This window comes from Camellia sinensis, chromosome 8 (genome assembly GCF_055761805.1).
Source record: "Camellia sinensis isolate YWXY chromosome 8, ASM5576180v1, whole genome shotgun sequence".
Classification (NCBI taxonomy): domain Eukaryota; kingdom Viridiplantae; phylum Streptophyta; class Magnoliopsida; order Ericales; family Theaceae; genus Camellia; species Camellia sinensis.
Window position 1 is genome coordinate 144,866,420 of NC_138968.1, and position 26,333 is coordinate 144,892,752.

Genomic DNA, 26,333 nt, shown 5'->3' on the forward strand with positions numbered 1-26,333 from the left:
GTCCCTCCTTCGATGTACTTATCCAAGTGGCCTGCTGCCATCAATTCCTCCAAGTGTTGTCTCAATGGTGTGCAATTCCCAGTGCGGTGCCCTTTTTCTTTGTGAAAGGTGCACTGTGATCTCTCGTCATAGTCCTTCTGAGTTTCTCCTAGCTTGGCTGGCCACTTGACGAAAGGCTCATCTCTTATCTCACTTAGAATCTGATATATCGGTTTCTTGAACACCATGGTTATGGCAGTGCGGATTCTCAACCATCTCTTATCGGGGTCTTCTCCGTTATCTCGTCTGCCACGTCCGTTTCTGTTACTTCGGTCTACCGTGTTGACCTTGGCTGAGGTTTTCTTTTCTGGTATTGCAGTCGCACTAGATTTTGATTTGGTACGTGCGCCATCCTCTTCTACCCTGATGTGCTGATGCACTCTTTCCATCAGGGCTTCCATAGTGAGGGGTGGCGTCATGGTAATCGAGTCCCTCAGTCTATTCCCAACTGGAAGGCCTCTTTTATATTGTGCAATGGCGAGATTGGTGGGGCAGTCCCCTATCTGATTGAATGTCTCCCAGTAGCGACTGTTGTAAGATCTGAGGGTCTCTTTTTCTCCCATGTCGATGGAGAGAAGCTGGTCGATCTCTACCGGGATTTTAGTGTTCGTTCGGAACCTTGTTATGAATGCTTCTGCCAATTGCGCCCAAGAGGCTATGCTGCCCTCAGGAAGTTTCTCGAACCAAGTCAAGCCGAGGTCGCCAAGACTTGATGGGAAGAGTATGCACATTAAGGCCTCGTTTCGCCTGTATACAGCCATGACTTGGCGAAAATGGCTTAAGTGTGAGTAGGAATCCGTCTTCCCTTCATATGTAGTGAATTTCGGCTGAAGGAAGCCTGATGGTAGGGGCGCGTTTTCGATCGCTGGAACAAACGGTGAAGTTTGTAGCCTTGCTAATGCCTTGTCCGTCGGTTCATAGGCAGGGCGCGGTATTGGCATTCTAACCTCGACGCTTCCATGCGTCCGAGGAGCCAACCGCTGCAAGGCTGAAACTCTATGTGGATCCCTTGCCCTGGCATCCTCCTTGCATCGTGCTTTCTCTTCGAGCACGGTTCGTAAGTCGGATGATCTGGGTAATTCCGTCTGTTTAGATCTGGTTTGGTGCGAATGCGAGGGCCAATATGTGCTTCCTTCAGTGTATGACCTTTCAGATCTCGTCCTCTCCGACCTGGAGTGACGAGTTCTGGAAGTCCAGGATTGAGTGTCGCCTGTCCTGAGGCTTCTGTTTTCTCCTTGCGAGGGTGTAGTATTCCTACTACGATTTTCTGAGTGGCGAGGGGGCGTCTTGTTTTTGCGCCCCTCTCCTGTCGCCACTTCTTTTTTCTTCATCTGGCGTTTCAAGGCCTCCATGTCCGCCGCCATCTTTTTTATCAATTCATCTTGCTCTTTCACGCGATCTTCCAGAGCTTGAGGGTTAATCTTCCGTCTTTGCCTGTCGGGACTTTGAGAATGGGATTGACGGGGGCTGTGAGTCCGTCTCCCCCTAGCATCCCTCCTGGAGGTATGTCTTTGGGGCTCCAAGTCCGCCATGGGAGGGACAGCAGGTAATCCTTCACGCCTTGCGCCCCCATCTGGAGTTAGTCCGTCGACAGCGGACTGCGGCAATTCTTCAATGTGTGCCATTGATTGTAAAGGGGAGAAGCTTTAATCAAGAGGTTTTGTTCTGTCTGTTGTTCCCACAGACGGCGCCAATTGTACGGGGAAGAAATAATTCTCCTCGTATAATCCTGTTGACTAAGTCCACGCTTCCCCGTACGACGTCGCTTTGTCACCTGAAAACACAAACGTGAGCTAGCCGGCGGGTGTGTGCCGGAAACCTCTCCGATGCCTAAGTCAGAAAACTTGACAAATAGACAAAGCTCAATGTATCAGGAAGCAAAATTGTATGTTGTGTTATGTTACCTCCTTCAAGGTGATGCTTGTGAGCTTTTATAAGTTTCGAGTGGCACAATCCTAGTAGGACTTTTATTTCTCCATGCAGAGTCCTCCTAGGATTCATACTCCTAAAGGATAATGCTTATCCTTTTACACCCCCCACACTGCTTAAACCAAGTGGGATGGTTTTTACTATGGCCGAACTACCACATGACCGAAATAATACTGGCTATGCCGAGCCACAGAGTAGGCCGAACTATCCTTAGCTCGGTCTTCTCCATCCACTCCTTATCTCGGTTCTCTCTTGTTCAACCATGGTGTGTTTAGACCGAACTACCAAGTAGCAAGGTTTTGACCGTTCTAACCATACTATGTCGTGACCGGACTAACTCTGAGACCGGCCTAACTCCAAGTTGCCTCCGGACCGGAATAACTTTACATCATCTTGGACCGAAGTAACTTTATATCTTGGGCCGGAGTAACTTTACCTTTCTTGGGCCGGAGTAATATTACGGCCTTTTTACACAGTCCTTCGTATTTTGGGCCACAAAGTCCATCTCACAGCTCGACCCAATTTTCACCAAAAATTACCCTCTCAAAAATGTTTGCAAATGATCAGCTGATGAAATCGCTAATTGCATTTGACTTCTAATATCATGTTGTTGACTTTGTAAATATTTGTTGGCATGCCTTTTAGATTATTAGTACCCCCTACAGATACAACGCTAAGTAAATGTGCACAATATTTATATTTTGCTTTAAATGTAATTGTATAATCAGATTATTTACATATATTTTTTCAACATGATCCCAAACACTACTAGTAGTGCCCCTAGATGATCTTGCTGTTAAAAAATGGATATGAGGTATATATTAGAAGGATAATCAACAGATTCATGTTGTGTAGTATATGTATCAATATCGACATAAACATTAGGAATATTAGGCTCCATAGTAATGTAAATAAAATAATATATAAGGACTAACAATTAATTTCAATAATGAGTGAAAAATAATGAGTAAACAATAACAACTAATATATGTTAAGAAATAATTAATGTAACAAAATGAGTAAATAATAAATTTAATTCAAATAATTAATGTTACCGACTGGCAAATGGGATACAAAAATTAGCTTTTCTGATAAAAATTTCTTCTTGCACAATTGCAATTGCTACTTAGATATAAGATTTGAAAATTAATTGAGAGAGTTGAGAGTTAACAGAGATTCAGAGTTTGAGAGAGATAATTATTTGTGAGAAATAAAATGGGAGATGGATGGTATTTATAGGAGTTTGAGAAGAGGAGGTGAATTTGTAAAAAAAAAAAAAAAGGCTTTTAAGATGTATCAACAATCACATGCCCATTTGTTTTTTTTTTTTTTTAACCGTTCGGAGTTTGGGAGATCAGAGAGTCGTTAAGGGGTGGGCCACGGGTTGGGTCGCTAGCAAGGTGTGAATTTCTATTGGGCCGGGCTTGTGGGTTGGGCTGGGCTTGGCTTCCAAACAGAGGGCCTGGGCCCAGGGTCTTGAGCCAGCTTCGAACAGATAGAGTTGTTATGATAATACCTCTTCAGCAAGGTACTTGAGAACAACGGCGAGATAGATCAGGGCACCAATGCCCATGCACCGCTTAAGATTTATTTATTACAATGATCAAATTTTAAGATTTTTTTTTTTTTTTTGTAATTTAAATTATAATATTTTGATTTGTTATTAATCTAAACCATTTAACTATTTTCATTAAATAAAACAAATGAAAAAAATTTGATTAATTAAACATAAAAAATTATTTTAAATATTTTATGTATACATATATTGAGTTTAATTACTTAAATATTATTTTTTTCAATAATTTTACTTAATAGAAATAAACAAACTGTTTAGATTGTAAACAAATAAAAATATTTTGATTTAATTGATAAATTTTAAATATTATTTTATTATAATGCTGAGATTTTTTTTAAAACAAAAAATTTAGTAAACCATTTTCCTTCAATTATCGTAAAATAATTTTCCTAACAAAATTGGATAAGTTGTTTTTCAAGCTGACGTTAATTAATTTCAATGCAACCAAACACTAAGGTGCCGTTTGGTAACACTTACGTTTTTAGTTTTCTGTTTATATTTACAAAAATTTTAAAAACTCAAATAAAAACTTGTTTGGTAAAATTTTTGATTTATAAATTAGTGGTCTCAGTTTATAAATTTGGCCAAAAAATGAAAATACAAAAAATGTGTTTTCGTTTTCAGTTTTCAGTTTTTTTTTTTTTTACCACCCAACACTAGCCACCACTCGCCATCATTTTCCACCACTGTTTTCCGCTAGCACCACCCACCACCCACCCCTCACCACTACCTGCCACCACCACTCACCATCCATCTGCCACCATCACCCACCACCACCACCCACTAGCCACCCGCCAGCCACCACCCACCTACCACCCACTCGCTACCACCACCCACCCCTTGCCGTCGCCGCCGCCACCGCCACCGCCACCGTTACCGCTACCACCCACCTGCCATCCACCCGCCACCACCCACCACCTGCCACTACCATCCACCACCACTCGCCACCTATTTGCCACCACCACTCACCACCCACCTGCCACCACCATCCACCACCTGCCACCCACCCGCCACCACCACCCCCCACCACCACCACCACCATCACCCACCCGCCACCCACCTGCCACCACCACCTACCATCCACCACCACCACCACCCATTCGTTACCACCTACCACCCGCCATCGTCACCCACCTACAAACCATCCGCCACCCACCCACTACCACCACTCGTCACCACCACCACCCACTACCCGTCACCACCACCCACCGTCACCCACCACCCTCTACCGTCGCCCACCATCACCACCCACAACTACCCGCTGTCTGCCACCCACCTGCCACCACCACCCACTCGCTACCACTCACCACTCGCCACCACTCACCACTCGCCACCGTCACCCACCCACCTACCATCACCACCCACCATCTACCCACCACCACCCGCCATCAACCATCCACCCACCACCACCCGTCGCCACCACCACCACCACCACCACCCACTCACTGCCACCCACCACCACCACCACCACCACCATCACCCACTCGCTACCACCCACCACCCACCATCCGCCATCGTCACCCACCTACCCACCACCACCCGCCATCCGCTACCCACTTGCCACCACCACCCACCACCCGTCACCACTACCACCACCACCCCCCCCACCACCACCCACCGTCACCACCGCCAACCACCTTCCACTGTCACCCACCATCACCACCCACTACCCACCCGCCGCCACCCGGCATCCGCCACTACCCACCACCCACCCGCCACCACCACCACCACCACTCGCCACCGTCACCCACCACCACCCGCAACCACCACCCACTCGCTACCACCCGCCACCGTCACCCACCCACCCACCACCCGCTACCATTACCACCACCACCCACTCGCTATCACCCACCACCTACCACCAACCACCACCACCGCCACCACCATCACCCACCCGCCACCCACCTGCCACCACCACCTACCATCCACCACTACCACCACCACCACCACCCATTCGCTACCACCCGCCATTGTCACCCACCACTACCACCCACCACCACCCGCCATCTGCCACCCACCTGCCACCACCACCACCCACCCACTACCCGTCACCACCACCACCACCACCCACCCACCACCCGCCACCACCCCCGCCACGACCCATCTTCACCCACCATCACCATCACCACTGCCCACCACCCTCCACCCTCCACCGTCACCCACCATCACCACCCACCACCACCCGCCACCGTCACTCACCCACCTACCATCACCACCCACCACCAACCATCCGCCACCCACCACTAGCCATCCGCCACAACTCACCACCACCCATCATCTGCCACCGCCACTCGCCACTCGCCACTACCACCACCACAACCACCCACTCGCAACCACCCACCACTCGCCACCACCCACCACCACCAGCTACCCACCAACCACCGTCACCACTTTCCACCACCGTTTTCCGCCGCCACTTGTTATTTCTCACTCTTTTTTATATTTTTAAATTTTTTAAAATATTTTGTCAATTACCAAACGCATTTGTAGTTTATGTTTTTCTAAAAATAAACAAAAACCAATTTATAAAATTTTTACAAATATAAATTGAAAACGTAAACGTTACCAAACACACCCTAAAAATTTATATTTACAAAATTATTTTATGATTAAAAAAATATACATCAAAATATTTTATGATTAAAAAAATATTTTTAACATAAAATATTTTACAACAAAATCTTAGACAAGTGTAGGCCACAACCACAAGAATGTCGTACCCTTACAAAAAGTGGGTGAGGGGACCATCAGCACTGTCGGAACTTACAACTAGGAAGTCCAGTAAAAATTGAAGAATGAAATTATATGCACCAATTGGTAACGACAGACAAAAATGACGTGACAGTGTCTCACCATCAAATGGATACAGTAAGGTCCCGTTTGGACATTTATTTTTTTAGTTAATTAGTCAAAAAGTTATTAAATTAGTTAAAAAGTCAACAATTCATACCAAAAATTCAAAGATTCTCTTTTCTCTCTACTTTTTGCACATCTTTTCGTAATTAGCCAAAAAGTCATCTCAAACATACAAGTTTTTTTTACTTATCTTTTTAGCCAAATAGTCAAAAAGTTACTAAATTAGCCTATTCCCAAACGAGGCCTAATTATCACTATTATCATTCAATGTATTTTTTTTATTTTAATACCAAACTAAAATTAAACCATATCAAACTTTAAGTCCCATCAAATGAGGTCGACTACATAAATCTTTTTTCTCCGCGCGATTCTATCAAATGTCATTTCATTAGTCAAATTAAGTAGATTCATATCTCTATTTATAACGTTGGTCAACGTTAATCTATGCCTACTCCGTCCCCTAACACTTCCATCTATCGTTACAGCATCGCATCTCTTCACTACTGCCTCTGTTAGTCTCCGTTGAATATGACCAAACCATCTCAAACGATTCTCTCTCAACTTATCTTCTATCGGTGCTACTCCTACCCATTCCCAAATACACTCATTCCTAATCCTGTCTTGTCTTGTCTTACCACACATCTACTTTAACATCCTCATCTCAGCCACACTCATCTTATCTACATGTTATTTCTTGGTTGCCCAACACTCCGTCCCATATAACATAACTGGTCTAATAGCCGTTCTATAAAACTTACCTTTTAGTCTAGTGGGTATTCGTTTATCGCACAATACCCCAAACGCACTTCTCCACTTACACCATCCCGCCTTAATCCTATGGGCCACATCTGCATCAATCTCTCCCGCTGTTGTGATAATCGACCCTAAATAACGAAAATGTTCACTCTTAGGCAGTTCTTGGTTCTCAATCTTCACTTCTCCTCTGCTTTCATTGTTACTGTTACTAAATATAGAAAATAGATTCTAAAAAAGATAATAAGAATCTCCATGTAAAAGAAGATACGAGAAAAATAAACTTCCATGTAGAGATAATCTTTATGAAAGAAGGAAACCTCTATATAGAAAGATATTATTAAAAAAAAAAACAAACAAACAAACAAACACCATCAAACAAATAATACCAATCAACTTTACTATCAGTACCATCACAATCGGTAAATGTGGTATCTTAATCCTCACCTATACATTTCAAAATAAAATATATTTGATTTGAAGTGGTCGTCTAACATATAACAACGCGTTTAATAGTATCGAATCTCGGTCATAAATTAGATCTGAGAGCTTCCTCAGTGACAAGCTGATGATGAAGATAAGAGGAGCGATAATAACTAATATGGTGATATAAACCGCTCATTATCATCCAACTTGAACAAGGTAATAATGATAAGAGTATTGAGGAATACTCATTTGAACAGCTCAAGCCACACTCTCAGCTCAAGACACAAGTGAAGCCAAAAGAGAAGCCGACACAAAACACCTCAGCTCACACATGTGCAAGATATCAAAGCAGTTATAATAGATATGGTTATGAGAGTAGAGTGAGTTAGATTGTGAGTTAGTTAGATTGTTTTGTAACAAACTCAGTGAGAATACATCGAGTATAAATATCTGTAAACCTTCATCATATGAAATAAGAAAGAAAGATATTTTTACAATTTATGTTAAATAAAGACTACTATAATTTATGTAGTTTTAATCATAATTTTATTTTTAACATGTAAGAAAAATAAGGTACTTGGGTGAAAAATCAATTTTTAAATTTTTCTTGCCCAAAAACCCAAGTGCTAGAAAAATCAATTATCTATTCAATTTTTAAATTTTTAAAAATTTGGACTGATATAAAAAAATTGAACAGATAATGAAATTTGGTCAGATATTTAAACAAATAAGGGAAAAAAGTTAAACAGATAGTTAAAAATTTTGAACAGATAATAAATTTGGACAAATAATTTTATTTGGAAAAATATTTAAACAGATAAAGAAAATTTGAATCGACAAGATAAAAAAATTAAACAAATAAGGTAAAAAAATTGAACAGATAGAAAAAAACTTGAACAGATAGGAAATTTTTTTGAACAATTGAAAAAAATTGAACAGGTAGTCAACGAAAGTTAACAGATAAAAAAGGTCAACAGATAAATTAAGGGGTAAAATTGAAAATAAAATGTTCTTTAAAACTAACAAAATGACTTTTCACCAAACTATTTCACAAATGGTGAACCTTTCACAAACAAAAAATATTCACTAGATCTAATACCTTAGACACTCTCTAAAGTGAATTTATCACCAATTTTCTCAAAAAATATTATTTAATTAATGAGAAATAGCAATTTAGTGTAAAATCTATAAATAAAAATAATAATAATAATAATTACACATCAGTGCTAAATTTTATAAATATGAATAATTAAAATTTTAAAATTTTCATATATTTGTTAATATTTTTTAAAAGAATATTTTGTTACATTAAATTCTAATACTGCTACATTTATAGAATTTTGCTTCGTTAAAATGAATATTAAATTTGGACAATCCGACCAGAGCAAAATTCGATGAATCAAACATTATTCATTAAATTCAATGTTTTTAAGAAAAGTTAACTTTAGTCTCTTATAGTTTAGCCGCTATACTTTAAGGAAAAAGGTTGACTTTTAATCCAAAGCAAATGCTAACAAATGCCTCATTGGTATTGTTTAATGTTAGACAGTGTATAAAAAATTACTTTAAAATGTATTAAAAAATATTTTAAAATATATTGATTTCAATAAAAATATATTATGTTCTGCAAATATTTCGTCTTTTGCTTGTGCCCTAGGGGTACTTGTTAGCAAGACTCTTAATACAAAAAGGCAATATTGAAGATCAAATTTAAGAAAATATTTTAATTATCAAAAGTGTTATTGTTTTATTTTTGGTGACTAAATTAGATATATAGTATTATATTTTTTGAATCAAAATTTTCATCTTAAAAAAGTAAATGTTTTGATACAAACTTATTTTGTTTTTATTAGGGACATTTTTTAAAATTTGGCCGCTAAAGCTTGTTTATACTTTTTTGAATTATTTTTTTGTGACGATTCACATTAGAATTAAAATTAATCTCTTAATATTTTTTACAACAAAACATTTTATTTTGAAGACAAAAAGGCTTGGTGTTTAAAATCCTAGTTCTCAAATGGGCTCAAGCGCATACATGAAATGAGAAATTCAATGACACGGTTCACATTTACTCTTGTTGCAAAAGAATTCATCAAAGACTATAATGTGAAGATTACATTTCAAAACAACAATAATAAGACTGTTTTTAGTTTATAAATTTGAGCAGAGATTTAAAAAGGAAAAATGTATATAAAATATAAGTAAATTATAATTATATTTTATTCATATTTCACCTAACTCTTCTCTTTATTTTTTTTAAATTTCTACATAAATTTATGAATCAAACACAACGCAAATACTAACAAACTCTTTACTTTTTCTTTCCTTTTCTTCTTTATTTTTTATTTTTTATTTTTTATTTTTCTGGGGTAGCCGCCATCATGAGGATTTAATTTTCAAGAGAGAACAAAACGGAAAACATCAGCATCTCTATTAGAGCACAATTTCAAGGCCAAGCCCAGGTCCTGACCCAGCTACTGATGTGCCAAGTGCAACTTCAGAGAAAACCCAGCCCAGCCCAGCCCATTATTAACCCAATCAGTCTAAAGTCAAACAATTTGAAAACAAGGCACTCCTTTGACCCACCGTTCATTTTCTTCCAATAATCACGCTAAAAAAGCCCAATAACATCAATCAAATAAATATAAACTAAAGAGAAGATTCCAAAGACATACCAAAAACATGCCTTTGATTTTCAACAGACCAAACTTATTCTATCTCTCTCTGTTAATTTTTCTTTTTTACCTTCTCTTCATCTTTTCCTTTATACTGCTTTTTTCCTGTGCATTAAAACATCATGATTTGTATTCCAGTTCTTCTTACAATTTCAATTAGGACACCATATTTCATCCCAATATATACATACAAAAAATGATGTAAACACATTTTGTATATACACACTAGCCACCGGTATAACTAATTAACTAGTTTATTTTGTATAAGACAAAGGAAGCGAATCTATCAAGAGATCAAACATAAAGTTGCATCCCTAACTAACTCAAACTGCCAAAGTGAGATATTGGACCCCTCTTCTTTTATTTCAAGCTACCCTACTTACATAAAAGAAAAGCACGTCTCTCTTTTCAAAAATTATTGTTTGCTCCGGATCTTGGCCATTGTTTTCGGAATGATAACCAAGCAGCTAGTATTTAGTTCATTATAAATAGACTAAACAGTGCAGTTTAGCTTGTGAAACGTACTGTGGATCTCACTCTTATGATCTATGTCATTCATTTTGTAAACTACTGTTTCTAAAAGAAGCATTCATAGAATAAAAATAAAAATTAAATTGATCTCATAATTGTAGGTACATGATTTGATAGTATTTATTTTTATAAATAATTTTTTTTTTTTTTTAAAAAGAAGACGGCAAGTATATTTTTAAGACTAATACAATGAAATTATTTTTCTACAATTATTGGCTCAATTTTTTTTTTCTCTTGAATGACATACACACAAAGTTTCTTACATAAGTAGTTTAGATTACTGAAATAGAATCCGAGATGAACCTCACGAGCCCAACTACGCTGTCCAGTCCACTTGGATGGATTTGAAATAAACCTAGTTCCTGTTTTAATGCAGCCAGGAACCACATGAATACATGTACCAATTAGAGATAAGGATGACATAACTAATCTTGTAATTCCCAGGAGTGTTGCATTAATGCTCCTCCTCGATAGGATGGAATTGGAATTAAATATTATACACAAATAATTTTTTTATTTAATTTTCTCATCATTATATACAAAGACAAAGGTCCATGTATATTTATTAATGTGAATTTCACTATTCTATATATTTATTGATAAAAAAATCTAGTAAAAAATTCATTTAGGTAAAACATTGTTTCATGGAATTAATGACTTCACCACTGTTTAAGTGAATATGAAGAAATGCCACCTATTTTGACTCGAGTACTAGTAGTGTGTTTTAGGTGCCACCATGTTAGACATTCTCATTGAGTGCACATGGAGCGTGCACTATATGCCATAATTTCATACCCCACATGCTCCTATCCCCTCAATCCCCGCATATCATCCCGCAAATTTTAACAAGGAAAAGAGATCCACAGAGAGAGAGAGTCATGGTCTATGACTGTATATATATGAGGAGCTTAAAATCTCTCAATACCAAGCAAACAAAACACCAACTTCTTTTCTTTTTCTTTTTTGTGTGTGTGTCATGGCTCCCTGTGCAAAACACTTCTCTTTTCTCTTCCTTACATTGCTCTTAACCTCTCTCCACATTGAAGCTAGAGAGAGCAAGTTCTTCAGCAAGGTCACTCCCAACAACAACAATGTTATAGACTCCGAACCTCCCCTCATATTAGCACCTACATTCCCACCCACACTTGAACCTGCATCTGCACCAGCACCAGAAACAGAACCTCCCATGATCAGCAATGGCTATGGCCTTTACGGTCACGAGTCTACTGATGAATTTCCTCCCACGAGGACCACGACAACAACAACAAATGAATTCCAGACAGAACAACTCAGTCAAACTTACAACTACAACAACAACAACAATGGGTACACCACCACCAACAACAACAATGGGTACACCACCACCAACTACAACAACAACAACAATGGGTACACCAACAACAACTACAACAACAACAACAATGGGTACACCAACAACAACTACAATTACAACAACAACAACAACGGGTACACTGGCAACTATAACAACAATGGTTATGTGGCTGAGAGACAAGGGATGAGCGACACGAGGTTTCTGGAGAATGGTAAATACTCTTACAAGGGTGATAATCAGAACAATTACTATGGCACTAAAGGGTATGTGTCTGTCAGTGGAAATGGCAACCACGGAGCTTATTATAGTAACAGTAAGGACTCAAATGAGTTTGACTCCATGGAAGAGTATGAGAGGCAGCAGGGGTATCCTCAGAGCCAAGCCCAAGGAGATAATTATATTCCGTAAATGTTAGGGAGAGATAGAGAGACAGCGAGGGGGTTGTGTTGTTTATTATACACAAGATTAAAAGTAAGCATATGACTAATTTATGTGTTATATTGTAGTTCAATGTATTGTGTTTACTGCACAATTGCTTTTTGTGCTTTGAGAATCAGAAGGATTGGAAATCATATAGTTCTCAAATTGAGTTTGTTATATTATGTAATTAATTATATGTGCGGTTTTCCACTAGTGGAATTAAATCAAATCATTGTGCTTCTCTCACACCTGTTTTAAGCCTCCAATTCTGTGGAATTTGGTTGGGGATTAAAAAAAAAAAATGAGCTTGAGATATCAATCAAAATTACCTGTGGCTGCGAATTCTAAGCAATGTACAAGAAATCAAAAGTACACTCATTTTGAGCACATAAACTTGTAAAATTATGGGTCTTCCCACTAATGAAAACTTTCACATTATGTATTTTTGCACTAATCAGTGCACTACTTGCGGTCCAACAATTTAACTTTTCCATTAATTCTTACTAAGCTGGTAGATTTAGCTTTCTTGGTTGGGAAATGCTAGGTGTCATGAAGAATTTTCATGAAAACTGTCATGAAAATCATCTGCACCGTTAGATCAGGTATGTGTCTCATGATCTAACGGTGTAGACAGTTTTCATGACAGTTTTCATGAAACGTAGCAGGACCCTTCTTGGTTATTAGTTTTTAAAAAGATTCAAGTGTCCTTATCATAGTTATGAAATCTCGTGGTTTTAGTCATGAATCATGTGTAGTTTTTTGCCCATTAAATTTGTGTTGAACTTGTTTAGAAGGCTTTTGTGGTTGTAGGTTATTATGAGTTGAAGTGGGTTTTTTTTTTTTTTAAAACAAAAAAAAAAAATCAACAAAAAAGAAAAGTTTATTGATAATAACCAAAATGAGGTGAATTTCCTCCAATCCATAGTCTGGAATAGATGGAGTTATCTGTGCTCGTGCAACTTACCACGGGTGTGAAATAATCTGAATCGTTTATTTTGTCTTGAGCTATCGATTCAATAATCATAACCTATTCAATTTAACGTGTTTGTTACTAAAAAATATAGACGACGATTGTGTTTTGAAAATAGACTATTTGTTTTTTTTATAATAAACGTAATAAATTGAATAAGTTACGATTATCGGATTGACTAAATTTGTTTGTGTGAATGATATACATGAAGTGCCTAACATAATAAATGACTCAGATCATCAAAATAAAACTTATGATAGACTCCACAAGTACCCTCTCGGAAATCCACCTCCTAGCCGAAAGTTAAGCATCAAGGAAAGTGCACACTGCATACCAAAACAAAAAAGGAAAGTGCACACTGCATAGTGGAAAACCATCACATACCAACAAGAGTGGCACGGAAAAGGTAAGCTAAATAAAATGCAAGCACCAAGATCGTACTCCAGAACCCGAATGAACACACCAGCAACCAAAGCCTGAAAAATCCAACCACAGACCCAAAAACCAAGGCCAAAGTGGCTTTGATTTTGAGATTTGGCGACGTTTTCGTCTGTGAGTCTTGGTAGTGTTTGATTATGAATTGAAGAGTGTTGGTTACATATTGTATTTTGTGGTATTTTATTATGAATTGAAATACTTTAGAGGGTGTTTGAGAAGTGACAATTTTAATTTTTTTTTTTTTTTTTTTTTATGAAAGATGTGTAAAAAAATTAAAATAAAAAAATGATATGATTGAATGTTTTGGATTTTTAATTATTTTAGTCAAAAACCAATACCCCAAATGGAGCCTTAGTTGTAAATTTTTTGTATTGTTTTAGCTATGAACTAAATTAGTCTTGACACATTCGTAAAATTATAAACTATTGCACGTAACATGGTTAGTGCATATTGTATTTTTCTTTTGTTTTGTGTGGACAATTATTCCCACTTTTTTAGTAGGGTACCCCAATCGGGAAATTCTATAACATATATATTTTTAGTTATGAGCTCAAAGGCATTCTTCTTTTTGTTGGTTCATAGTCCACACGGGGTTCTGGTCTTGTTGCTTTATGTTTCGGAGTCAATTGATCCCTCGATCAAGTCCTAGCGCTCATCTCGTGCTGAGGTGCTCGTGCTTTCCGCTTTCGCTTCTAGCGTCTCTCGCTCCTGCTTTCTCTGTTTCAGAACAAGCTAGGTAAGCGTGGATATGTCCCAAAGGCTCTATCCGGTTGATAGGAATACCGGGGGTTCGAATCCCTCTCCATCCGCGAGGTCATAAGTTCTCTCTTGCCTTATCTATAGATAAGAACGAATCGGATCGACTCGACGATGGAATGGGTAGCTTGTGTTGAGTTATTATGGTGTTAGTTATGACATTATTTTTATTATAATTAAAGAGTTCTTTAAATTTATTTTATGTAGTATTTGGTTATAACTCATTTTTTTGAAGTTATGACTCTCATAAAAAAATTTCAAATCTACAAATCATGATTTACATATAGTACACACCATAGCATTACCCACCTCAAAATATATCTGTACTATTAAATAAAGATAACAGGTTTGTTGGTGTGGATGTCAAAGATTCTTTTTATTCCTGAACTATCCTTTTTGTAAATGTCAAATTCTGTAACTATCAAATTCAATTACAACTATATATCCCTGTAATTGTAGATTTCAAGCGCACCCATGTGTGTGCCCATCTTCTAGTATATATGTATATATATTCAATTTAAAGGTAGCTTATGCTACTCTTTGGTTATGGGAGAATTCATTTACATTTAGAGCCTTTTGATGCTTACCCTCATAAATATGCCAACTAAAACAAACATGGAAAAATTACCAATAGGTGGAGCTTCCACAAAATATTTACAAATTTACAGAATTATTTATAATTTTAATTATTAAAATTGACAAGATGTACCACTGATTTAATTTTTTTATTTTTTTAAAACCTACATGAATTGCAATTTTCCTACAAAACTTTAGTGGTCAAATGACTTGTTTTTAAAAGCAGTAGATTTTTATTATTTTTTGGATAAATTTCACTTTACCCTCGGTAGTTTGGATCATATACAGTTTACCCCTAACATTTAGAAATTGATATAACCCTATTATGATTTGTGAACTGAAGTGCACCATTAGGATCATTAACAATTTAATAAAAAATATTAAAGTATCTCTGTATTTTTGTCATTTGTTTGGAAGTGCACTTTAATTCTTGTGCTTTCTTTTATATGTAATTTACCACATTGACATTTGAAAATGAGCTTATGTTTGTTATGTATTTCACATTTGCTGTTACGTTGGACAGAATGTTTAATGATGAGTTCACAAACCACGTGAGAATTATGTGGTCATTTTCAAACGTAGGAGGTAAATGACACATGACCCAAACCACAAATGATAAAGTGAAGGTTTTTTTTTTTTTTGAAAGCATTATTACCTTTTGTTTTCCAGGTAGAGTGCCATAGCTATTGTTTTGATACCAACAGCATCACAATATGGTCTTTAATTTGAGATTGAATTTATTTTACGGGGACGAGGACAAGAACATCAAACAAAAATCATATCTAATTTATAAGTGAGGGGTGGGAGAGTTCAAACTCATGATTTATGAGTTAGTCATCGAGTTTGAATTTGACATCTCAATTTTTTGTGAGACTGACTTAAACTCACTTCGAAAATTCAAATTGTTTATTTCATACACACAACTAAATCAAGTTAATCAAATATTGATTGTCATATTATCATATCATTTTTATCTATATGGTATATTATTTTTAAAAATAGACCGTCTATTTGTTATAATATATGAGTGATTTAATCAAGTGATTATGTATGTCTAATTAACTCAATTTTTAACATGCATGTTATTATCAATTTGTTATATGAGATAAACGATTCAAATCACTGAAATTAATATAGATTAGTGTCAAGATTAGTCTCACATTGTGTCAACTTCACTTGTGAAATTAGAATTTTCTAAAAATTCAAAAGGGTAAATTACAAATGCACCCCTGAGGTTTACTTAAAATACGAATTGCCCCCTATAGTTTAAAAAATTACAAATATCTCATTGTCAGAATTTTTTATTTATCAGAATTAACTGAAAAAATAAAATTCTTAACCACTCTCCTATACAATAACAAAATTACTTGAATTATTAGTTGAAATAAAATTTTAACATCATTAAAAACTATTAATTAATTTAATATTTTATTAATAAAATTGGATATTTGTTATAAAATTAAAAATTTCAGGGAACGAGATGTAATTTTTAAAACCACATAAAACAATTTGTATTAGTAAACTTTAGGGATGTGTTTAAAATTTACGCAATTTAAAATCAATAACATGATTCTACAATTTGGGGGGCCCAAAACCTACATTTCAGGCAATTATAAGTGGACTATTGGCCAAGTCTAAAATTAGATTGGGACCTTCCTGTGACCGTCCAACTGGAAACTTGGGTAGGTTTATTGAGGGTTTTATTTGCACTCAAATAATAATTTAAAATATTTAATTAAAATTTTAATTCTTATTATATTGTTATATAAATTTATGAATAAGGACAATGCATATTAAATTTTAAAATAAATTTTTTTTTTATGGTACACTTAAATCATTTATATGTATTCTTTATATTCAACTCTCTACAACTTTTTTTCAAAATTTTAATTATTTTCTCTTTATCTTCTTTCTCATTCCAAAACTCCAATTGATCCCACCAAAAACTCAAATTGTGATTGTGAGGTTATTAATTCTGTGATTGGTATATCTCAATTAGTTGCTAAACCTAAACAGCATCAGCATGATAAAAGCACACCTACTTGAAACAATTAAAATAAAGGAATTTAAATTAGTCAAAAAGTCAATAACTTATATCAAAAAGTCAAATATTCTCTTTTCTCTCTACTTTTTGCACATTTTTTCGTAAAAAACCAAAAAATTATCCCAAACATATTAGTTTTTTTTAGCTCATATTTTAGCCAAATAGCTAAAAAATTACTAAATTAGTCTGTTCCCAAACAAGGCCTTAGTAGTTTGGGCTAAAATAGTCATATAGGACCAAATAGGTTATTTTAGTCAAATAAGACAAAATGCCATATTCAATCCATAATCATTTCATTTTTTTCTTTCAAAAAAGTCAAAAAAATCAAAAAATTTATCCCAAACGAAACTTTTTAGTCCAAGCTAAAATAGCCAAAAAGCCAACTCACATCTCAAATGGAGATGCTCGTTGACCTCTGCAACAATGGAAAAATCTGTTTTAAGGGTTTTTGAACACCTCTAAATAATTGATGTATAACGATTTCTCATTGTTTCAACAATGGAGAAATCTGAACCAACCATTTAAGCAAGAATGGAGATATATAAGGGTTTTTGAACACCTCTACACAATGGAGATATGTAATGTAGGGGTGAGCAACGGATATACCGATCCGCTAAAACCGACCGAACTGAACCGATCTGCCGCATTTTGGACGGATGCGTGATGACGAGTGGACGGTTGCGGATTGATTTTCTCCAATCTGCCAATTTGGCGGACGGATGGCGGATTTAAGATTTTTTTGGCCGCAACCGAACCGCCAAACCGCCAAATCGCAAGCACCCCTAGTAATTTATAAGACTTTGTAGTTTCAATTTGTTTAAATATTAAATATTGTGTTTGTGTTTTCAATTGAAAAAGAGTTTAAATATTCTGTTGAAAAAAAGTTTTTAACTTGAATATATTTTTTGAATTGAAAAAAATAAACGTATTATTTATCTATATTTTTTGGTTTTTAAATCTAGCTCTAAAAATAATAAATAGAAAATATGATATATGCTGGTTGGTTTTTGTTTTCAAAAACATATGTAGATATAACAATGCAGAGACAAACAATCTCTACTACTGCTCTGTTTATAGTTTTGGTGGTTTGAATTGTTATTATATTTTAAGAATCACAGATTGTAATACTTTATGTGGATGAATCATGTTGTGATTGTAATATGTGGATGAGGCATGCAGTGATTGTGATATTCTAAAGTTTCAAACTTTCTTTCTTTGGATAAGGCATACAGTGATTGTAATACTTTTTTAAGTCATTGACTGTAATACTTTCTTTTTCTTTTTTTTTGAGGAAGTGGACAAATTGAATTATGTTGAAAATTTATAAAATTTTAAACCGCCAAACCGATTCGCATCCATCTGTCAAATCGCCAATCCGCTCAATCCACATCCGCCGGATTGGCGGACGGATGCGGATTGATTTTCTTCAATCCGCCAATCTGGCGGACGGATGGCGGATTGAAGGTTCCGTGGCCGCAACCGACCCGCGCCCACCCCTAATGTAATGAACACCTCCAATGAGAAATTTGGGTTCAACAATGGAGAAATCAATTTAGGCAAGGACACCTCTGAAAAACATGTGAATAAAATGAATAATTATAATCAGAAATCTGCTTAAAAATTTTTGAAAAGTTTTTCAAAGTGATGTAATTTGGAATTTTTTATTTGTTTATTATTTGGGTCTACCTTAAAGGGTAATTTGTAAAAAGAAAAATATGATATATTAAGAATAAATTATAACTTTAAAAAATTTAATAAGATGTATTAAAAAATTAAACGTATTTAATAATTTTTTTAGTACAAATAAAATCCCCCATTTATTCATCATTCAAGCCCAATCAATGACGTTACCAGGCTGTGTAGGAAAAGATGGCCCTTCTTTTATCAAATAGTTTTTTCTCAACATATACAACTTGTGGTAGGTTTATTTGTCATCCAAGCCCAATTAATGGGGGGTTAATCAGGTTACGTAGCAAAATATGGGTCGTTCAGTAACATCGTGAAAGCCCAATCATTGAGTTTGCTGTTATGTAGCAAAATATTACTCTATTTGATTTGGTTTTCGAATTTGTTTTCTGGAATTTTTATTTTAAAATCTATAACATAATTTGGTAAGAAAAATAAAAAACATAAAAAATAATCATAATTTTCATATAGTTTTATCTTTTTGGAGATCATAAATAATTTTTAAAAATTAATTTCTTTTTGGTAGTTTTTATTTGGGCAAATTACAAACTCCCCTTCGAGGTTTGGTGAAAATACAAATTCTCCCCTGAGGTTTGAGAAATTACATTCCGTCCCCTGAGGTTTATATTTTCATAACAAATTACCCTCTGAGATTTTTATTTTCATACAGATTCCCCCCTAATTTTTCTTAATTTGTTATGAAAATTTGACCCTTAGGGGGCAATTTGTAATTTCTCAAATCTCAAGAGGGAAATCTGTATTTTTTCCAAATCTCGAGAGGGGTATTTGCAATTTGCCCTATTTATTTTTGTCAAACTAATTTTTATTTTTTCTAACAAAAAAAATCCTTTTTTTTTCTAAAAATTAAACCAAACAAAGCTAATTACCTTCGTCTTTTAGCTAAGGTGGTATTATTGAGCGTATGTTTGGGAAGCGTGGTTGAGGCTAAATTAGCCAGATGACGACAAACAAGGCTGAAATAGCCACTACACGACAAAGCCTCTCCAACGGGTGGGAGAGGAAACGTTGTTCGGGTAAAATTACGAAAACACCCTCAAACAAATCAAATCATCATTGAGGAACTCTGATGAATGAATCCAAAGGCACAACACAACCAAAAACCTAACAGACGAAGGGAAGGAGGCGATTAGTGGCTACCAGCGGCGACGACATCTGAGCCAAGCGTTTTGGAGGAGATCGGGCCGGAGTAGGCATCTGCGGCGGCGAAGACGACTCCTGAACAGGTCGGCAAATCGGACGGTTGGGCCCTAACGTTGGCGGCGGCGAACAATAGACGGAACCCTCTCAAACACCACCGATCTTCAGGTAACTCTTTCAAATCCTTCTGATTTCGTAGATCTGTGTGTGTTGGGCCTCTGCTTACGATTCATGTCTGGAGCCCCTTTCTGTTTATACAAGGTTGGGATTTTTCGCAAATTTGTATAAAAGTGGAGAATCTGTATCTTTCAATTTTGCCATATTTTGTTTTTCCAAAGTTTTTTTTTTTTTTTTTTCCATTTTGGGTTCATTACAAATCCGGTTCATTACCGACCTGTTGAAGTGATTCGTCTTGCTTGGGTTCACACATTTTGGAGACAGATATATATATATATACATATATCTGTTCTTAAATACAAATCTGCAACTCTGTGCGTAATTAGGGCCGGACTAGGTTGAGATTCGTAAAACACTCTCTTCTTCTTTTGATTTTGTTCTTATAATTATCATTAAAAATCTGCCTTTTCTCAGATCACAATTAGAACTGAAAAATTGTGTGCTTGGGTTCACACATTTTGTTCAGATCACAATCTGATTTGGGTTCATAGTCAAATCTGATGTTTTTTCAGATTTGTTGATTTTCTGCTTGGGTTCACACATTTTGTTCTTATAATTATAAAAAATACAAATTTCAGATCACAAGTTTGAATTGATGTATTCCTTAGGTGAATGAAATCTGATTATTGAAATTGATGTACACATTGTGCCACTGTAGCTCTGTACCCATTTTTCAAATAAATTCTGAATCAAATCTGTGAATGCACTTACGTTATTGGGAATGAATATCAGATTCTGGTAAAGCTGTGTTGAGATCCGAAAAACACTCTTTCGTCTTTCTGATTTTTTGCTTATAATTATCAAGAAACATCTAAAATTTCAGTTTACACATTCGAATTCATGTATGAATATAATATCTGATCTGATTCCAATAGTTGGTCTGATTTATAGAGCTTTAGAATCAAAAATTGTGACCATATGTATGAAGGCACCGTTGTTTAAACAAGTTCGGAAATGCAAATCTGGTGTAGAATTGGAATATCTGTTCGGTTATAGTTTCAAATGCAGATCTTTAATTTATTTTTTTTTTTTATATATAAATAAGAAATGCTGTTCCCATTTCTGAGTTGCTCAATTCCCATTTGTGCTTAACAAAAATTAACAATTCCCATTTGTGAAATGCTCAATTCCCCTGATTGTTGCGTAATAGAAATGCTCAATTCCCATTTGTGAATTTTTTTTGAATTACATAAAAAAAATTTATTCCAACTCTGGGTTACAAGTTACAGATATTAACAACAAATTGTCAAAATATATATAACTTGTGGTCGAAAAAGAGGCTAATTAAAAATTGTAATCAATTAAGCAATATATTAAAAATATATTACGAAGATATTAAAAAAATATATGTGAAATGTTTATTAGAAATTTTGATTTACAAGGTAAACACTGTAAACATTTTATTACACATATATGTAAAAATTTAATTATGAAAAACATTATCATCAATATATGAATAAATGTTTTCAAAACAGCCAAAAAATATATGGAAAATATATTACAAATTAGATGTATTAATTTGCGTATATTTTTTTCTGAAGACGAAATGGTCAATTCTCAATTCAAGAAATGAAATTAATTACATACAAAATATTTTCCAACTAAATTATATAAAAAGGAAGGTTCATATATTATCTACAGATATTAACACCAAATTACAAAATATATTATTTTTATATTAGAAATATATTAAACAAACAGTTTATTAAAAATACATTAGAGTTAAAAATGTATGCGTGTAAAACTTTCATTACACAGATATGACAAAATTTACTTATGAAAAACTATATCATAAATATATTCAACAAATATTTTCAAAATATCAAGAAAAAAAAAATTTTGAAAATATATTACAAATTAGATGTCTTAATTTGCATATATGTTTTGCTCAGAACGAACTGCTCATTTCTCATTTCTAAAAAATAAATTAATTAGCACCGTAAATATTTTTTGAACTACATTTGGGAAGGAAGGTAGATATATGTACATATATTAACAACAAATTCCTAAATTTATGAAATTTATGTTAGAAAAATAGAAAAATAACAGTTGACTAAAAATATATTACAAAAATGTTTGACAGATATTAATAATGTATTAATATTATATATTACAAATTTGGATGTAAACAATAAAGAGTGTAAAAGTTTTATTAAACAGATTTGACTACATTTAATTATGGAAAACTATATCGTACATATATTCCAAAATGTTGTTAAATAAAAAAATATATATATTCAAAATATATTACAGATTAGATGTATTAATTTGCGTTTATTTTTAACTCAACACGAAAGGGTCAATTCTCATTTCCTAAAAATAAAGTAATTAGCACCATAACTATTTTCGAACTACATTTGGGAAGGAAGCCACATATATTATGTACACATATTACCAACAAATTACAAAATATATCAAATATATATTACAAATATATTAACTAAATAGTTTATTTCCAATATATCTTAAACAAATGTTAGACAGATAGTACTAATGTATTAATATTATATATTATAAATTTAGAGGTAAACAATAAAGAGTGTACAAGTTTTAATAAACAGATATGACTACATGTGAGTATGAAAAATTTTATCATAAATACATTCACAAACGTAAATATAGTACAAATATATTCTCACCAATCCATTTTGCTGCCTATCATAACAAATGTTGTACAAATATATTCTCACCAATCAATTTTGCTGCCTATCATAAAAAACAGTATCAAAATATATTACAATATAGATTTATTAATTTGAGTACGCAATCGTGTTCATGTTCATTCATGTCAATTTACTTTATATTAAATCGTAGCATGGCGTCGTTCACCTCTACTGCAACTTCCAGTACATGGCCAGGACGAATGTGTGCCTGTGGATATGGCCCGTGTATTGTTAGGATTTCCAGGTCCACCAAGAATCCAGGGCGTTCCTACTTTGTATGTCCCCGCCCTGTGGTGAGTGACCCAATCTTTACCGGTCATAACTTAATGAACATTAACAACCCATGAAACTAATAGTTGCATACTTTTCACTCATCAGCCTTGTGTCAGTTGGATTGGTTGGTGTGAAGAACGAAGCCATGAGAACCAAGGCTATGCGTCAGCCGGAGATGAAATTGCCATGCAATTGCGGGCTGATGTCATAGACATTCAACAATCCTTGCGTGTGCTTAAGACCATTGTGTATGTGCTCTGCATTGTCGTTGTTATTTTGTTGTGCCGTATGTAAGCACCGTTACCATGTTCTTAGTATGTACAAAGACATTAGTATGTCTTGAATATGTAGTTAGTATGTAGTTAGTATGTTTGTAGTACGATGGTATTATGTTGTCGCATATGGGAGCCGTAATACTAACTATCATGTTTTTGTCCACTACTAACTCCCATGGAACCTGTGTACGTACGTAAAAAATGTTTTCAATGGGTATATGCAAATTTCATCTTCAGCATCATATATCTGCGTTTGTTGTTTTTAATGTGTCATCTGTTGTGTGTGTGTATATAACAACAAAATTTGTGATTTATATCTTTTGTAACCATACATTAGTAATGGCTTCCACACGTACTTCGCCTCGTAACCACTCGAAAAGCAAAGCCGTTGTCAGTGACAAGTCAACCAGTCTTGAAGAGACACAAACTCAGCTAAGCCACAAGGCCTCATGGGACAGTAAGTCAGTCCGAGTTTTCCTCCAGTTGATTGCAAATGAGATTAGTAAAGGAAATCGGCCATTCTTAGTCCTCAGCCAGGCAGGGTACAAGTCGTTGTCAAGGAAATTTCAGAGAAAAACAGGAAAAAAACATGGACTTAAACAGTTGAAGAATAAGTACATGAGCTTGAAGAAAGAGTGGCAAGCGTGGCTGAAGTTGATGGATTCAAGCAAGGGAGTGTCCCGGATAGGCTTTGACTATGACACCGGTTTGTTTCAGGCACCTGACGAGTGGTGGGAGAAGATGGAATCAGTAAGTACATGTAGAAACAAGTTTTATATTTCTCATTTACCAGTACATTTTTTACTTCTTAACTCAACTAAAAATAAAATTTATGAACATGAAATATAACGTCAACCTCTTTTACACATGTACATGTCTGCAGATCAACAAGGTGTGTGCGAAGTTCAGGAAGAAAACGTTGGAACACCGTGACTTGCTGGAGACGGTTTTCATGGGGGCAGCAGCTACTGGGAAGCACCATTGGACCCCGGGAGAGAACATTCCTGAAGCTGCTACGGACTCATCTGATTCAGTGCGTAGTTTGGGAGCCCAGCCATTCGCTGATCCGATACCCACAGGAGTACAGGACGTGGATTCTGATTCTTCACTGGAGCATGTGTCGATTGAAAAGGCAAAACGGAGAAAGACGCCATCAACAAGTGTTTCAAAGTCGAAGAAGGCAACAAGTGGTGCGTCTGTTATTGCGGAGAGCATGAACAGAATGACAGATGTGGTCCGTTCGAAGAATCAGCAGGTCACGGTCAGGCACCTGACAGGCAACGAAGCACTGTACACTATTTCCGAGTGCATGCATAAACTGAGCAGTATTCCGTCCCTGATTGGTACACCGTTATTCCACTTCGCCTCCACACTTATGGATAACGCTGATTACCGGGAGGTCATGATGTGCCAGCCTGATGACGACCACATCATTGGCTGGCTTACACAGAAGCAGCTCCAGTGTACTGCGTCGGGGCCATTTGCAAACCTGTTTGGGGGTAGGCGGATGTGATGCTACGGTCTTACGAGTGTTGAAGATGCATGTCTTTTTCTTCCTTTTCAAAACTTAGACTTATGGTACTGTTTGTTATGTACTAAAACAGGATGGTGGTGTGTGCATGTTTTGCATTATGTCTTTTTTTTTTTTTCTTCTTGCTAGCTACGGGCAGTGACAAGTTTTAGGTAAGTGCATGGGTTGACGGACCGGAAGCATGGTTGTGCTTCGTTTTTGGGAAATGAATGGGATGTTTACGGTTTAATATTTTGTGGCGCTACGTTTAAGACACAAAATTTACGTTTTCGATGCACGCTTCTGAATGCCTATATGTCGCAAGTTCTTTTGTTAGTTTTGTGGTTGTTACAACCATGGCCCCCCTGTAAAGCATGCGTTGAACAGCTTCTTTTTTTTTTGGCAATTCATATGATCATGCCTTCCAAAGGACATTGGTGACAGCATTGCGTTCATTACAAACAATGTTGACATTGTATAATGGCAAAATTCAATATAATTTAACTCAATGAATCACGTGCAAACTAATTGAAAGCCTGCCACTTTTGTAGGTTTTGCATCAACGAAAACGCGATGAATCCCTGGGATGGAAGCAACCATGATGAAATAATGGAAATGCTGAATCAAATGGCGGTCCAGCTGCAACAAGAACAGAACTGCACATTTCTACAAGCATGCCACTTGGCGACAGAATGGTACCAAAAACACATGCATAAAACGCCATGTCGCACTTCTATACTAACCGGGAATACATGGATATGCGAACTATATGCGGGGCATATGGGTCGCTTTGAGGAAAATGTTTGCATGCCGAAGGAAGTGTTTGCCGCATTGTGTGAGACATTAGTAAATGATTTTGGATTACAAGTCCCGCAACGTCCACATGGCTTAGCTGTTGAAGAAAGCGTTGCGATGTTTATCCATGTCTTGAAAGGGAAGCAAAATCGGGAAATCCAGGAACGGTTCCAACATTCTGGGGAGACTGCGTCGAGGCACGTGCATAACGTATTAAATTCCATGAAAGAGTTCACTGTTGTCCATTGCCGGCCCACATACAGTCAGCATCGTATACATCCATACGTGAGGTCTAGACGGAAATACCTACCGTTCAAGGTACTTCAGCAAAACATGATTGACATATAAATGAAGAAAATATATATGTTTTTTGTTATTAACTGCACGTGACAAATGTGAAACACTTGTTACAAAGTTACGAATCAAAACATATGATCCATGTTGACAGGACTGCGTTGGCGCAATAGACGGAAC

At 35.9% G+C, this 26,333-nt stretch overlaps 2 protein-coding genes across 2 annotated transcripts; both read left to right on the top strand.

Moving 5' to 3' along the window:
• The first annotated feature begins 11,563 nt into the window (after nt 1–11,563).
• LOC114318639 (uncharacterized) lies at nt 11,564–12,784 on the top strand. Its single transcript, XM_028265573.2, has one exon. The coding sequence runs from the start codon at nt 11,762–11,764 to the stop codon at nt 12,524–12,526; it is 765 nt and encodes a 254-aa protein (XP_028121374.2). The 5' UTR covers nt 11,564–11,761; the 3' UTR covers nt 12,527–12,784.
• An 11,109-nt stretch (nt 12,785–23,893) lies between these two features.
• Nucleotides 23,894–25,067, top strand: LOC145798153 (L10-interacting MYB domain-containing protein-like). The gene is made up of 2 exons (XM_082885640.1): nt 23,894–24,304; nt 24,438–25,067. The coding sequence occupies exons 1-2, from the start codon at nt 23,894–23,896 to the stop codon at nt 25,065–25,067; spliced, it is 1,041 nt and encodes a 346-aa protein (XP_082741766.1).
• Nucleotides 25,068–26,333: the final 1,266 nt, after the last annotated feature.